General features: G+C 46.3%; 1 protein-coding gene across 7 annotated transcripts in view; it reads left to right on the top strand.

Moving 5' to 3' along the window:
- Positions 1-2,394: 2,394 nt before the first annotated feature.
- Positions 2,395-16,461, top strand: part of GMEB2 (glucocorticoid modulatory element binding protein 2) — a 29,633-nt gene continuing 15,566 nt past the window's right edge. The window contains exons 1-4 of one of the 7 annotated variants that reach the window (XM_066626072.1): positions 2,832-3,045; positions 10,426-10,539; positions 12,430-12,623; positions 16,235-16,332. In XM_066626072.1, the coding sequence (XP_066482169.1) occupies positions 12,493-12,623; positions 16,235-16,332 (229 nt within the window). In that variant the 5' untranslated portion in view covers positions 2,832-3,045; positions 10,426-10,539; positions 12,430-12,492. Of the gene's footprint in view, positions 2,635-2,831; positions 3,183-10,425; positions 10,540-12,044; positions 12,080-12,429; positions 12,624-16,234; positions 16,333-16,461 lie in introns of those variants that run through there. The other 6 variants (XM_066626075.1, XM_066626070.1, XM_066626071.1 and 3 more) reach the window with 6 other exon arrangements.

A 16,461-nucleotide genomic window follows, 5' to 3' on the forward strand; every position in this document is an offset into this window, starting at 1 on the left:
TGAACAGATTATACTTTCCCCTAAAAAGGATACAAATAAGACTAGTTGTTTAATTCTCCTTTGATTTTTTCATCAGATTATCAAAATTTAATTTACAGAAGTCTGTATTAGACTTTGAGAATGATATATCTAAAGTGCAGGCATAAGACTTATAAAAAATTTCAGTGTAATTTAAACACTCATTTTTTTCTTTGATACATAATGAAAAACTAAGAGCTTGGTCTTTATGGTTTTTACTTTGTATGAACTACCTTATTAAACTCTCCCCTTTAGTAATTCACCTAAAGCAGTGGTTCCCAACCTTTAGGAGGCTGCGGACCACTGAAGCCAAAATTGGAATTGTTGTGGACCAGTGTTTTTCAAACTGTGGGTCAGGATCCACTAGGTGGTTTCAGGTGGGTCCCCATTCATTTCAATATTTTATTTTTAATGTTAGACTTGATTTTCCCATGGTATATGACTGCATATGGGGAAATGTTACAGTTGTGTACTTTTTACAAGCTACTATGTATAGTCTTTTAACAATGATAGTGGGACTTACTCCTGGGTAAGTGTGGGTAGGATTGCAGTCTAGGATGGTTCAAAATGTTCCTGCTTGATGATGTCATTTCTGGTCATGACATCACTTCTGGTGGGTCCTGACAGATTTCCATTCTAACAAGTGAGTCTTGGTGGTAATTTTGTGTGAGAACCACTGTTGTGGACCATATGCAACCTCCCACTCCCACACACAAAAATAAATTTAATGTGTAATACAGGCGGCCCTCATTATCCACAGGGGTTCCATTCCCGGAACCCCTACAGATAAGGAAAACTGCAGGTATGTATTTGAAACCTGTGGTTTTCTCTCCCCCACAAACACACACACCTGACCAGAGCTGAGGTTTTATTTTTTTTATTTATTTTTCACATTTTTATACCGCCCTTCCTCCAAAGAGCTCAGGGGGGTTTACACAGTTGCTCCTCCCCTCTTTCTTGTCCTCACAACAACCCTGTGAGGTAGGTGAGGCTGAGAGAAAGTGACTGGCCCAAGGTCACCCAGGAAGCTTTGTGGCTGAGGGGGGATTTGAACCTGGATCATCCAGGTCTAAGTCCACCTCCCAAACCACTACACCACCCCTGGCACCCTGGTTGTCAGTCTGGAGCAGGGGTGTCCAAACATTTTGGCAGAAGGGCCACATCATCTCTCTGACACTGTCGGGGGCCGGGGAAAAAAATTAATTTAAATTTCAAATTTGATTTGAATAATAAATTTACATAAATGAGTTTATTAGAGATGGAACTTATATGAATGAATGACAGTCTTGCAAGGCAGCCTTTCCTTTGTTGCCAGTGCTGCATCCACAGATGTAAAACAGCAAGCAGTGGAGGGAGCCCTTGTCCCACAGCTCAGGTAAGAGGCTGAATAGTGATGCTCACACTGAGAGCAGTTGTGTGCGGCCGGCACAGGCTCCAGCAGGTCTCTAGAGGGTCAGAGGCTCATTGGAGACAGGGGGCACCCCATGGGCAAGATTGGGGCTCTGGAGGCTCCAGACTGGCCCATACCATGGTTGGGGACCTGTAGATGAAGAAATCCACAGGCAACGCTTCGTGCTTTGCACCCTGTGTGGGAAGGAGCCCCTTGCGTGCTGCACTGGTGTGTTGCACCCCCTCTAGCTGCCTGCTTTGTGCTTTGCGCCCTGTGTGGGAGGAGCCCCTTGCGTGCTGCACTGGTGCGTTGCACCCCCTCTAGCTACCTGCTTTGCGCCCTGTGTGGGAAGGAGCCCTTTGCGCGCTGCACTAGTGCATTGCACCCCCTCTAGCTACCTGCTTCGTGCTCTGCACCCTGTGCGGGAAGGGGCCCCTTGTGCGCTGCACTAGTGCACTGCACCCCCTCTAGCTACCTGCTTCATGCTCTTCGCCCTGTGTGGGAAGGAGTCCCTTGCGCGCTGCACTAGTGCATTGCACCCCCTCTAGCTACCTGCTTCGTGCTCTGCGCCCTGTGTGAGAAGGAGCCCCTTGCGCGCTGCACTAGTGCGTTGCACCCCCTCTAGCTACAGCACTGCTCAGCAGCTCGAGGCAAGAAACTGTGGGTGCCTTTTTCAGTTGCCAGCTCCCCAGGGAGGTGGACGGCCTTGGGGTCTCCCTCCCGCATCCTTTGGGGCGAGCAGGACGAAACGGAGACGCTTTTTCCTCGGAGCAGCAGCCAGCAGACCCGACGCAGCAGGGCGAGCGCTCCAGGGGCAGCGCGAGCCGGTCTTCCCGTGCAGCTGGCAGAGGGAGGCGCGTGCTCGCGGGCTGCCCGGGCTACGCGCATGCGCACGGCAGGCCCAAGCTGCACATTCCGACGAGCCTCTGCAGCGCGCGCATGCGCCGTAGGCTCCACGCGGGACTAATTTCACGGCGGCCTGCCGAAGCTGTAAGCGGCCTGAGTATCGGCGGCGGCGCGAGATAAGTCTCGCCCACCGTCCCAGCGGCGGCCAGGGAGGAGCGCGCACGCGCAGTGTGGCGCGGACGAGGCGGCGCGCACCGCAGCCCAGGCTTCCCTCACAGGCAGGGCAGGACCGCGAGGCGCAGGCAGGCAGGCAGGCGCTCGCTCCCCTCTTCCCTCCGCCGCCGGAACGTGAGGCCGGGCGTCGGGCGGCAGCCGCTGAGGTAAGACGGCCGGGGCTGCGGCGGGGCTCCGCGCACGAGCGCGCGCTCTGCGGCCGGCGGTCCCTGCGGAGCGTCAGGACGTTGCGCGGCCAGCCCGCCCCCCCGCACGCAGCGGCGGCCACGCGGGGCCGAGGAGGCGGGCGGCCGGAGCGGCGCCTGCGCAGCGCCCGCGCCTCGCTTCAGGGCAGGCGGCCTCGCCCCTGGGGCGCTGCGGAGGGCTCGGCAGGCGCGTCTCGGCGAGGGAGCCGCCCCGCCCGCACTGCCTGAGGGGGCCCCGGTGCCTGCGCAGGACGGGCTCCGAGGCTGCCGCGCTCGCCTGGGGGGGCCCAACGACTGCACTGCGCTTCCTTCTGAGGAGACCCACACAGGGTGGAGCTCTCAGGCTGCCCGCCTGTCCACACTTACCCGGGAGTAAGCCCCATTCAGTAGACTGGGACTTGCTTCTGAGGAGGCATGCCTAGGATGGGACTCTTAGGGCTGGTCCACACTTACCTGGGAGGAAGCCTCATTGACTACAGTGGCGCTTACTTCTGAGGAGGCAACTCTAGGTTTGGACTCTCGCTCTGGATGGTGAAAGTTAATGTGCCAGGAAGCTGCGTTTCTCATGCGCACAAAACCTTCTTTAAAACACACGCACGCACGCAATGCCTGCCTCATTGGCATGGCTGCACCAGCGCTGGAAAATTGGATAGGATTTGGCCCTAAGCCTTGCAGGGAGCCTCACCATGGTGTGCAAGCGGCCCCCCCCTTTGGAGCCATTCTGGGTGGTGGGAGCAAAATGGAGGTGTATGCCATAGAAGACCCAGTGAAGAGGCTTATGCCTCCATTTTGCATCCACTGCCTGGAATGACTCTGAAGGGAGAGCCGCTTGTATGCCACGGTGAGACTCCCTGCAAGACTTAGGGCTTTGCACCCCCTCTAGCTACGCCACTGGTTCCAGGGCACTCTTCATCATAAACATTATGAACCTGAATCTTAATTTTGAATTTTATGGGTCTGGGTGATAGTGAGGTCTCATCTATGTTTCCAACATCCCATAGATGCTTCCTCCTCCATGCTGGCTATACCTCAACTCATAGCCCAACAATGAGGCTTCAGAGTTCAGCAGTGGGGAGGGGATTTCTTCACTTATCCTCTTCCACCTGTACTAGTATTGGGAGAGTTAGGACAGACAAAACAAAATATTTTTTGCCCAGCATGTAATGAGTCTGTGGAACTTCTTGCCACAGGAAGTAGGGATGGCATCTTGCCTAGATGCCTTTAAAGGAGGATTGGACAAATTCCTGGAGGAAAAGTTCATCATGGGTTACAAGCCATGATAGGTATGTGCAAGCAGCAGCTCCTGGTTTTAGAGGTAGGCTGCCTTTGATTGCCAGATGGAGGGGGAGCACTAGGAGTCAGGTTGTGTCTGTTGTCTTGTGTGTTCCCTGAAGCATTTGGTGGGCCACTGTGAGATACAGGAAGCTGAACTAGATGGGCCTTTGGCCTGATCCAGCGGGGCTCTTCTTATGTTCTTATGAAGGTTGCTGGCCCAACAACGACGTCTCAGAGTTCCGCAGTTCCCCCTGTCTCTTGGCCCCTTGGCTTGCCCCAGCTCTGGAGAAGTTCCCACATAGCCTTCCAGAGACCTCTCATCATTGCCGAAGTTGTAAAGGTTCAACTGGAGTCCCTGAGATGGTGCCCAAGATGGTGGAGCAAGTCTGGAAGCAGACACAAATATGTCCAACCATTCTCCATGGGCCAGTATACCAATGTCTGCCTGATACGGCACCAGCACAGTATTAGTGGATAAGGAGGACAGAGTTGCAGATAATGAGAGGTCGGTGGCAGTTTTGCCCCTCAAAGATAAGCAAATCTGCAGGTAGTGAATTCACATATAAAGAGAACAGATGATATTTGGTAGGAACAAAGACACCACAGTTAGGAGGGGGGAAAAACTTTACTAGGACTAATGAAAATGCCACCAAAACATGAACTTGGTGATATAGCATTTAGCTCTCTTAAAGACAGAAGCAAAATTTGGGGTAGACCCTCAGTAGACTGCTTATCTAGTTTTTAGCTTGGGAGTCTTGGTATTTAACCTCGTACTGTATCATTATTAAAAATATTGATATACCATTTTTCAGCGAACAGTCATTTACAAAGTGGTTTATATAGCAAATGATGTAGAATTTAACGATAAATAATTCTGGGTGTAGTAGAAGTCAGAAACTTGTGTGATCCTTCATCACAGAATTAAGCAATAAATGGTTCCCTGTCCTCAAAGGGCTCCAGAATGCTTCAGATTTTTGTTGTTGTATATTTTGCTCTTGCTGTTCATCCCTATAGTCTGCATGTACACAAACTGCAGCTCCTTGACTCAAATAACTCAAAAGGCCTACCTTCTTGAGTTAAAATTCCACCTCCACTTAAAGGTGCAGTGCTGTTGTAGCATATGGGATTGATTCTCTTTGGATAACAAAGATTTTTGTAGGGTGTGATGAAATCCTAAGCATCCTTGCAGTGCAGGCCTGCAAATATTTTGTTCTGAAGAAAACCTCACAGCATTGTTGGCTTACTTTCAGGTATGCATGCATAGGATTGCAATCTTATGTATTTTTAGGAGCAAAATCCATTGAAATAAGTGATATTTATTTCTGAGTAAACATGTATAGGAGTGTGCAATTTGTAAAGAAGAAAATTCCTCATAGGAAATGCGTTTGGTGCTAGCTAAGTAAAAGTAAAAACCTATGAACTAGGCTAGGTGTACTGAATTCAAGCCACAGGATTGCATGTAGTAGTTCTCATTTCCTTCTCTTAGGTGTATCTGTAGCCTTCCTGATACTGCATGAGGGATAGAAGCTGTATCGCAGACTCCCCTCTGTGAATATTGCTCATCTGAGCTTGCCTGTCCCTGTGTGGTCATTCAGAGACATGTGTCTCACTTTCAAACTAAATTAGAGAGTTTGCCAGGAGATAGCCAGTGAAGCATATGGCAAGCATCTGCCCTTCTAGAAATGACTGAAGGCTCAAGTTACCTCAGCCCTGCATAGGCAAGCTGCAAATGAAATTTATTGCATAAATGTACTTGAGTGCTAAAAGAGATCCCTGATCAAGCAACAGAGTAACTCATTTTTAGGTTCCATTGTGGGATATGGAATATCGCCCACCCTGCATTTTAGGTATGAGAAGGGTGAGGAACACACAAATACTCCTTGCCTGAGTGTTCTGCCTCTGCATTCCTTGTGAAATTCTCACGCCTTGCTCAACTTAAACTTTAAGCATACTACTAGCTTTTCTGTTCCCATGGAACGCAATGTGGTGAATCTACAGCAATTTTACATGTTAAATAAATTCTTCCCTGTCATGAAATGCTCCCATTTAGCATGGTATTTCATGCCCTCTAATCTTGCTTATAGTGTTCAGTACCTGAGGTGAGCAGTCTCGCTGTTTTGATATCAGAAGCAGGAACCTCATCTGTCTTAACCAACTTAAAATATCTTTAGCTTCTTCCACTGTAGCTTATTTTGATAATGTCTGTCTTGCCTTTCATGTTTATAGCAGACTTAGGCTGCAATCCTGTATGGGTGTGTGATTAAACACCACTGAACAAAGTGGGACTTGTTTTTGAGAAACCGTGACTAGGGTTGTGCTGTAAGGCAGTTACCCAGAAAATTCACTAAAATTCAGCAGTTTGTTGTTTTTAAAATTCAGCAGCCTCTAAAAACAATCCATAGTTCAACAAGTAGAATAGAATGAATCAATAAAATGTTACGTGCAATAAAAATGTTTTTGAAAGCAATTGATGAGGAAGCCAGTTATATCTCCTTGTTTGTTGTACAAGTATGTGGACCCTTTGTGTAATTAGGCACATAGGGATACAAATGCTGTTGTGTATGCAAGCACATGGAAAACTCCCAGGTTGCTTGTACTCCTGCAGTGCTGGCTGTTAACAGGAGTCATAGCATATAGACTCTTGGGTTCTGTCCCTGGCATCGCCAGCTAAAGGACTTCTGATTAGTGGGATAGCCCCTGCCAGTCATAGTAGGCTCTAGTGGCCTTGCGAGACTCAACTTCAGTATGAAATTGCTTTGAATGTTCAGTTTAAATTTATTTATTTATAAATAAAGTAAGTAATTAAGTAAATAAATAATTACTTACTGCCTTGTCTCCCAAAAGGCATTCATATAGGGTGGTCTTGGTCTTAAATATTTAACGTTGCCCTTCAGGAACTGAATATATTTTTAGTACTACTTGAATATTCTTTTTTAGAGATATATTCTGTTGATTAACTTCCATCCTGCCTTTTGTGCAGCTGTGTTTCTCAGTGATGCACTTCAGTCTAGAGTTCTGAATGTACTATGTCGCATGCAGGGAGCTGCTGTCATTTCTGATGCGCAGGAGGTAGCCCAGCTGAGCAGGAGCAGTGTGGGAATATCAGAGCAAGCAAAATGAGCAGGATGAAGTCTTTTAAATCCGTATCTCATGATTTCTTAGATGCAATTTAAGTGTGAGGAGCAACAATTTCAGAATGTAATGGTCCCCAGCTTTAGTTTGGCAATCTTCATTTTCACAAAGGTTTAGGGGGGGACTCTTTCTAAATAAATATAGTTGTATGTCAGTTTATTATTATTTTATTAATAGTATTTATATTTTCTGTGTTACTTTTTCAGGTTCACTTTACTCACAGTTCTTTACCTTTTTTCTTGTCCAGTGAGTAATTAGTCTGTGGAACTTCTTGCCACAGGAAGTAGTGATGGCATCTTGCCTAGATGCCTTTAAGAGGGGATTGGACAAATTTCTGGAGGAAAAGTTCATCATGGGTTACAAATCATGGTAGGTATACAAAGTAGAGGTAGGCTACCTCTGATTGCCAGATGCAGGGGAAGGCACCAGGATGCTGGTTGTGTCTTGTCTTTTTTTTTTTTTATATATAATGCTTTATTTATTTATTACAGATACAGGTAAGGAAAATTGGATAGACTTAGGGCTAGGACTACATAGGTTACACACGAGGGTGGTGGCCATCGATTACAACAAACATTAATCCAAACGAAATTAATAATCAATACAAAAATTATCATATTCTTTAACCCAACTGGTTAATACTTTAACATTTCATATTTTTCCTCTAACCTTATCTATCCCATCATAAAAAAAAAAACACTTCAAACTTTTACTTATACACTCTTCTTACCACGAAACTAGTCTCTAAAATAAAATCTTTCTTATCTGATGGTTGTGTCTTGTCTAGTGTGTTCCCTGAAGCATTTGGTGGGCTACTGTGAGATACAGGAAGCTGGACTAGATGGGCCTTTGGCCTGATCCAGTGGGCTCTTCTTATGTTCTTGTATTTTTCTTCCCCATCGTACTTCTCTGCCTCACATGATCCTACTTCCTCCCATCCTTTCCGCATCCTTTCCTCTGCCAGCACATCATCTCTGCCCCCCTCTTCCCTCAGCAAGCCAGAACACTGTTTTTCTCTGTTTCCTGAGAGCTCTTGCCAGCACCAGGAAATTCTGGTTAAGCAAACTGTTAAATCTACAGCTAGCTGCTTTGTTATTTTGTTAATTATACGCCCAGCTTACTATTGATGTGTTCAAGACAGGTAGGCAGATCAGCATTGTGCAAATTGGTTAACAACAAAGCCTTACAAAATTGCAGCAGATGTAGGATTAACTGTGGAGAAAGTTAAAGCTGACATTGGTTGCCCCTCTGCCAGTTGCAGTTGGTGTTATGATAGCAGAGATGGCCGAGGGAGAGTTGGTTTGGCCTCTCCTTTGGCTTTGCTGTGAAATCAATTGTCATGACTAAGGGACCTTCTACATAAGAACAGCCCCACTGGATCAGGCCATAGGCCCATCTGGTCCAGCTTCCTGTATCTCACAGCGACCCACCAAATGCCCCAGGGAGTACACCAGATAACAAGAGACCTCCATCCTGATGCCCTCCCTTGCATCTGGAATTCTGATACATAGCCCGTTCCTAAAATCAGGAGGTTGCACATACGCATCATGGCTTGTAACCCGTAATGGATTTTTCCCCCAGAAACTTGTCCAATCCCCTTTTAAAGGCATCCAGGCCAGATGCCATCACCACATCCTGTGGCAAGGAGTTCCACACACCAACCACATGCTGAGTAAATAAATATTTTCCTTTGTCCTTACTCTCCCAACACTCAATTTTAGTGGATGTCCCCTGGTTCGGGAGTTAAGTGAGAGTGTAAAGAGCATCACTTTATCGTTCCCGTGCATAATTTTGTATGTCTCAATCATGTCCCCCCTCAGGCGTCTCTTTTCTAGGCTGAAGAGGCCCAAACGCCGTAGCCTTTCCTCATAAGGAAGGTACCCCAGCCCAGCAATCATCTTTGTCGCTCTCTTTTGCACCTTTTCCATTTCCACTATATCCTTTTTGAGATGCAGCGACCAGAACTGGACACAATACTCCAGGTGTGGCCTTACCATCGATTTGTACAACGGCATTATAATATTTGCTGTTTTGTTCTCAATACCTTTTCTAATGACCCCAAGCATAGAATTGGCCTTCTTCACTGCTGCCACACATTGGGTCGACACTTTCATCGACCTGTCCACCACCACCCCAAGATCTCTCTCCTGATCTGTCACAGACTGCTCAGAACCCATTAGCCTATATGTGAAGTTTTGATTTTTTTGCCCCAATGTGCATGACTTTACACTTACATTGAAACGCATCTGCCATTTTGCTGCCCATTCTGCCAGTTTGGAGAGATCCTTTTGGAGCTCTTCATAATAACTTTTGACCTTCATCACTCAGAAAAGTTTGGTGTTGTCTGCAAACTTAGCCACCTCACTACTCACCCCTGTCTTCAGGTCATTTATGAAGAGTTTGAAAAGCACTGGTCCCAGGACAGATCCTTGGGGCACACCACTTTTCACCTGTCTCCATTGTGAAAATTGCTCATTGACACCCACTCTCTGTTTTCTGGTCTTCAACCAGGTCTCAATCCATGAGAGGACCTGCCCTCTAATTCCCTGACTATGGAATTTTTTCAGCAGCCTTTGGTGAGGGACCTTGTTGAACGCCTTCTGAAAGTCCAGATATAGAATGTCCATGGGTTCTCCCACATCCACATGCCTGTTGGCCTTTCCAAAGAATTCTGTAACGTTCATGAGGCAAGATTTACTCTTACAGAAGCCATGCTGATTCTCCCTCACAGACCACACATTTGTTGTCTGTGTGGGTTGAGATTCTATCTTTAATGAGGCATTCCACCATCTTACCCGGTATAGATGTTAGGCTGACTGGCATAGTTTCCCGGGTCCCCCTTCTTTCCCTTTTTAAAGATCGGTGTAACGTTTGCTATCCTCCAATCCTCTGGCACCGTGGCCGTTTTGAGGGACAGGTTGCATACTTTAGTCAAGAGCTCAGCAACTTCATTCTTCAATTCCTTAATAACTCTTGGGTGGATGCCATCAGGCCCCGGTGACTTATTGATCTTTAACTTTTCAATGAGGTCTGAAACATCTTCTCTTTTAACCTCTATCTGACTTAATTCCTTGGTCAGGAGGGGCCTTTTGGGCAGCGGTATCTGCCAGAGGTCTTTCTCTGCCATCTCTAAGTCTCCTTTTATCTCCCCTTTCCCTTCCTCACCATCTAGAGGGCCAACTGCTGCTCTGGCAGGTTTCCTGCTTCTAACATATTTGAAGAAGCTTTTATTATTCTCCTTAATGTTGCTGGCCATGCGTTCCTCACAGTCTTGCTTGGCCTCCTGTATCACCCTCTTACATTTCTTTTGCCACAGTTTATGTTCCTTTTTATTCTCCTCATTAGGGCAAGACTTCCATTTACGGAAGGAAGCTTCCTTGCCCTTCACAGCCTCTCTAACTTGGCTGGTTAGGCATGCGGGCACTCTCCTGGACTCAGTGGAGACCTTCTTCCTTTGAGGTATATACTTCCGCTGAGCCTCTGCTACTGTTGTTTTAAGCAGCCTCCATGCACTCTGGAGAGACTGGACTCTTTTTACCCTCCCTTTCAACCTCCTTCTAACCAGCCTCCTCATTTGAGGGAAGTCCGCTTGTCGGAAGTCAAGGGTTTTTGTGAGAGATTTGGCCGGTATTCTTCCCCCGACATGCATGTCGAAACGGATCACAGCATGATCACTGTTTCCCAACGGCTCACTAACACTGACGTCTCTAACCAGGTCCTGAGTACCGCACAATATTAAATCCAGAGTCACCTGTCCTCTGGTGGGCTCCATGACTAGCTGCTCTAAGGCACAGTCATTTAGCATGTCAAGGAATCCGGTCTCCTTTTCGTGACCAGAACACAAATTGACCCAGTCAATATGAGGATAATTGAAGTCCCCCATGATTAGAACCCTGTCCCTCCTTGACACTTCCCTGATCTGTTTCCTCATTTCAAGGTCCCCTTCTGGTTTCTGGTCTGGAGGACGATAGTACGCCCCCAGTATTACATCGTACCTCAGGCCTGGTAATTTAACCCACAGAGATTCTTCGGTGAAGTTGGACCCACCTTCAATCTGTACGTTGTTGGATTCTATCCCTTCCTTAACATAAATGGCCACCCCACCTCCAACACATCCCTTCCTCCTGTAGAGTTTATAGCCCGGGATTGCGGTATCCCACTGGTTCTCCACATTCCACCAGGTTTCCGTTATGCCCGCTATGTCAATGTTTTCCCTAGTCACCAGACATTCCTGTTCTCCCATCTTTGCTCGGAGACTTTGCATAAAAGCATTTGTACATGGAATGCCCCAGGATGGGGTGCTTATTAGCTCTTTTATCCCTGAATCCTCTTATTGTGTCAAACTGTCTATCACATCCCATCATGCTACCATTCCCAATTTCTTCTCCTACTCTGCCTTTGCCTTGTTATTCTCTAACCTCCCCTTCCTCGTCCTATAGGGATTAGGAGTCCCGAACCGGATGCCCCTCGGTTCCTGCCAGCCTTCCCCCAGGGATCAGTTTAAAAAGCTGCTCTGCCACCTTTTTAATGTTATGCGCCAGCAGTCTGGTTCCATTCTGGTTCAGGTGAAGCCCATCCCTCTTGTACAGGCCCCACTTGTCCCAAAATGTCCCAAAATGTTCCCTAGTGCCTACATACATAATGTAGTAGGTGCCTAGTCATACCTAATGAATCTAATCCCCTCCTCCCTACACCACTGTCTCATCCATGCATTGAGACCCCTGATCTCAGCCTGCCTAGCTGGCCCTGCGCATGGAATAGGTAGCACTTCTGAGAATGCTACCTTTTGAGGTCCTGGCTTTCAGCTTCCTACCTAATAGCCTAAATTTGGCCTCCAGGACCTCTCGGCTACACTTGCCCACGTCTCCAGGATGACGTCCTCCAGCCCTAAGACTTCCCACACAGGCAACTGAGGAGCTGCACGCCTGAAGGTGGGACGAAGCCTGATCGTCCCGGAAGTCTCCCCATGGTCTTTCTCTGCCTGCCTCTGCTTCTCCAGGTTGTCAACCAAGGCTTCAAGGGAGCGGATGCATTCCCTGAGTCCCTGGAGCTCCTTGCACCAAGGACATACCCATGACTTATGCCCCAGAGGCATATAGTCGTACATGTTGCACTCAATGCAAAACACTGGATAGCCTCCACCCTGCTGCTGGCTGTCTGACTGCATAGCTTTTGTTGTTGTTGTTTTTATTTAGGGGTACTTACAAAACCCTACACTGGTTTGCTGCCCTCTTCTCAAGGGAAGAGAACTTCTCATAAAAGGAGTTTTTGATTCCACTTGTGATCAGAGATAAGAAACCAAATGCTCCACTGGACAGAATGGTAACTTCAGTATTTGTTTTGCAACAGGACAAAGGTTCTGCAGAGGCGTTTTGCACCTTGTTGTTGTTAGCCTGACTTGCCGCTCTACTAATGGCAACTCCAGACGTGAGCGTACACATGGAAGAGGTGGTGGTGGTAACAACTCCAGACAACGTGGTTGATGGCAGTGGCATGGAGGAGGTGAAAACTGTGTTAGTCACTACCAATCTATCCCAGCACAGGTAAGAACATCTAGCCTAGGGCCAGGTAACTTAAGAATAGCAAATGCTGCTGCTGCAGCACATTTCACTCTTGTTCATGAGAGAAGAACCCAGTTTAAGGCCCAGAAGTGTATTTTAAGTCCATATGCTCTGGCCCCTGTTTGAATAAGCACACCAAGTTTATGTATTGCAGACTGAATTGATTAAGGGAAATTCAACAACCCTACTCTACTTCTTCAGCCACAGTTATGGAAGAATACTGTTTAGATTCATGTAAGGTTGCTCCAACATGAACATTAAGTCAGTGCTATCCATTTCCAACATACTGCATTTATCAATGTGCCATGGAAACTTCAAGAACAGGAGAAGTGTGTGTTGGAACCAAGCTGGGGTGGGGATGGTTATATGAACCGAAACCTGGAGCATGCGTCTTCCAGCCCCAGATTCCTGGGAGCTGAAATTCAGCAAGCAGAAGACTGCTGTGTTGCACCACCTCCAAGAGAGAAAAAAAGGCATGTCTGATTTGGGACCTCAACAATATGTAGAATTGTCTTTCTCCAGACAACCAAGCTCGGTTTGAAACAGGATTTACAGTTCTGTAAAACTTTACAATTCACGATAATGGAAGTTATAAAATGAGATCTTGTGCTAGGATCCCACAGCTGCATTGCAATTATTTTTGCCAAAGTATTTGCATAAAGAAGATTTGCCTAGGTGTCCTGGAGGCTTGCTCTTTCCACATTGCATTTGTGTGGTGAACTTACCCTCTTCCTTGGCCTAAAAAGACTCATGAAAAGTTGCAAGCCTCCATTTTGTATTTAGTTTTTCTGTGACATCATTAAAACCCATTTCTTCCTGGCCCACAGGTGTACACCTTTGGTCCCTGTTGCGTATATGCAACATGGGGCAGAAATGGCTTAAGGATATGTGTGGATATCTTTTCATGCACATCTTTATAACTTGTGAATGATCAAAAACCAGCGTGACGTGCGTGCTTGGCAACTAGTCTGGAGTTTTGTCAGATAAAAGAGAAAACATTGTTCGTCAGGTTTGACACCTAAATGAGCTAATTATGCCTACATAATATTTCAGATGTTCTCAAATGAAATATAGATCATACAGGTTGAGCCTCATTATTCGCGTGGATTCAGTTCCAAGCATTCCAAGCACTCAAAACACAAAATGGCAAAAAAACGCACTATAGCAAATCAATTTAAAAAACAAAGTTTCTTTGCTCCTGTGATTTAAAAACAAGATTGCTGACCTTTGTGATGTATGTTAAGTCATTAAAAAGACAATCCATCAATCAGTCCTCCTCCAAGCAGGCACTTCACAGTTCCTCTCTTCACCAATGCGAAGTGATCACCTTTCTTTCACGTGCTCAGGGGGAAGGGAGGGGTCGCCTGGAGAGAGAAGGATTGATGGATTGTCAGCCAGCTGCCCTCTCTCTCTCTCATTAAGGAGGCTACAGGTCAGCAAGGGATATATGCACAGATATCATAAACTGGATGGAGAAGTATCTTCTTTATATCATTCAAAATACAGGACTGTTCAGTTTTTTAAACTGATTTTAAAGGGATGCATTTTTCCCCTTCTCCGGGAATCAGCACATTCCTTCTCATTTGCAGGGGCCATTTGTGTTGAGTCAAATCTGTGTATAAAAAATCATTGTATAACAAGGCTTCCAAACAAAGCCTTGTATAACAAAGTTCCAAACAACACAGTCCTGGAACGTGCTGGAATCCCTAGCATGTATTCATTGCTGAAACAGACACCTGCATTGGCTCGGTCATGTTTTGAGAATGGATGATGGGCGGATCCCAAAGGATCTCCTCTATGGAGGACTCGTGCAAGGAAAGCGTCCTACAGGTAGACCACAGCTGCGATACAAGGACATCTGCAAGAGGGATCTGAAGGCCTTAGGAGTGGACCTCAACAGGTGGGAAACCCTGGCCTCTGAGCGGCCCGCTTGGGGGCAGGCTGTGCAACATGGCCTTTCCCAGTTTGAAGAGACACTTGGCCAACAGTCTGAGGCAAAGAGGCAAAGAAGGAAGGCCCATAGCCAGGGAGACAGACCAGGGACAGACTGCACTTGCTCCCAGTGTGGAAGGGATTGTCACTCCCGAATCGGCCTTTTCAGCCACACTAGACGCTGTTCCAGAACCACCATTCAGAGCGCGATACCAGAGTCTTTCGAGACTGAAGGTTGCAAACAACAATAACAAGGCTGGACCTGTATTTTGAATGATATTAAAAAGAAGATAAATCTCCATCCATCCAGTTTACGATATCTGTACATATATCCCTTGCTGAATCTGGAACTACTACCATTATTTGGATTCATATCCAAATATGAAAGTTGTCTGTTGCTTTTAATGGGATGCCTCTAGAATGCCCATCCTCATTACGTTCTGGCACAACTAGTCACAAGTACTGTAAATATATATTCTTAAAGCATGAATGAATGCCATAAATGGCCAGGCAGCAGGAATGGAAGGGTAGACAGAGGGCAAGACAGGTGAAGTACCTACTGATGAGCAACTTGCATCCACCTTCCTGCTCCCCCAATTACCCTTTAAAGTGGGAAAGAATTGGGAAAAAGCAGTTCCTGCCACTACTACCCAAAGCTATAGAACCCATGCAGAAGGGAGGCTGCCTTTGGAAGACCTTTGTCCTGGATTAACAGAGAGTCACAGAGTCCATGGAAGCCCTTAAAATCAAATAGTTGCAGAGCATGGGCAGTTTGGGAGGTGTGGCAACTTGTTGCCTGTCAGGTGTGAAATGTAGGACTGTATGATTTAAGGGCAAAAATGATCTGTGGAGAACATCCCTGGCCAGCTTCTATGCCAAGCCCAGTTTTCCCCCCATCGTTGTTCTTTTGGATATCTTGGCCACTGCCCAATAAAGGCATTTTTGTAACTTACTCCTCAAGAATATATTTATTTTAGTTTTGCTTTGGAGTTTCTCATTCTGTGTGAAGACAGTTAATCAAGGAAACTGCTTTGCTTCTTATAAACTCCCTGGGAAGTTTTACTGTATAGTCAAGGGATTGAGCCCAATTAATTCCCTTGGTTTTATTCTCATGACATTTTTAGTTGCATAATGGATATTTTCCCCACTCAGGTGGTTTGGGCAACATTGGGGATAAGGTAATGATTGGGTGTCATGCAGAGAGAATCTGGAGTGTGCTAATTGAAGAAGCTCCACTTGCCCTTCAGATCCCAGATCCCTCTGAAGTCTAAAAGTTTAGCAAAAACACTTCACGTATACAAAGCCACAAGGGTTGGTAGCTTGCCGTTTGATCTGTTTGTTAACTGATCAAACTGTCAGTTAACTGTAAATTAATTTCTGAATTCAGCAGCAGTGATACAAATTTGAAGACAGCCACCTCTCTGACCCTTGTTTGGACCATAGCCATAAGTGGTACTGAGTGGTTTGCATTCTAAACTAAGTACATCTTGGCTTTTGGTATTGGGGGATGTCTTCCTGCTTAGAGGGGGAAACCCTTGTTTTTCTCTGTATTGTAGTTGAAAGGGCTGCAAACTGATTCTCTGTCTAGAGCCGGATTTATAAAATGAACAGTTTCCTTGCTTTTTATTATTTTTACTTTTCATGTCCATCTTTTTTACTAGCAGCGACCTAAATGAAGACACCCTGGAGACAGAAAATGCTGCTGCTGCAGCTGCTGCTGCTTTTACTGCCTCTACACATTTGAAGGAAGCCCTTTTAGGTAGGTGTCCTGCATGACAGAAACTTTTCTCTTTTGTATTGTAGTTGGTTGTATCAGCAAGTAACACCGCCAGAGTTTAGGAACAGATATCACTGCACTGAAAAGCTGAAAACCCTGCTACCAACTCCT

This window comes from Tiliqua scincoides, chromosome 4 (assembly GCF_035046505.1).
Source record: "Tiliqua scincoides isolate rTilSci1 chromosome 4, rTilSci1.hap2, whole genome shotgun sequence".
Classification (NCBI taxonomy): Eukaryota; Metazoa; Chordata; class Lepidosauria; order Squamata; family Scincidae; genus Tiliqua; species Tiliqua scincoides.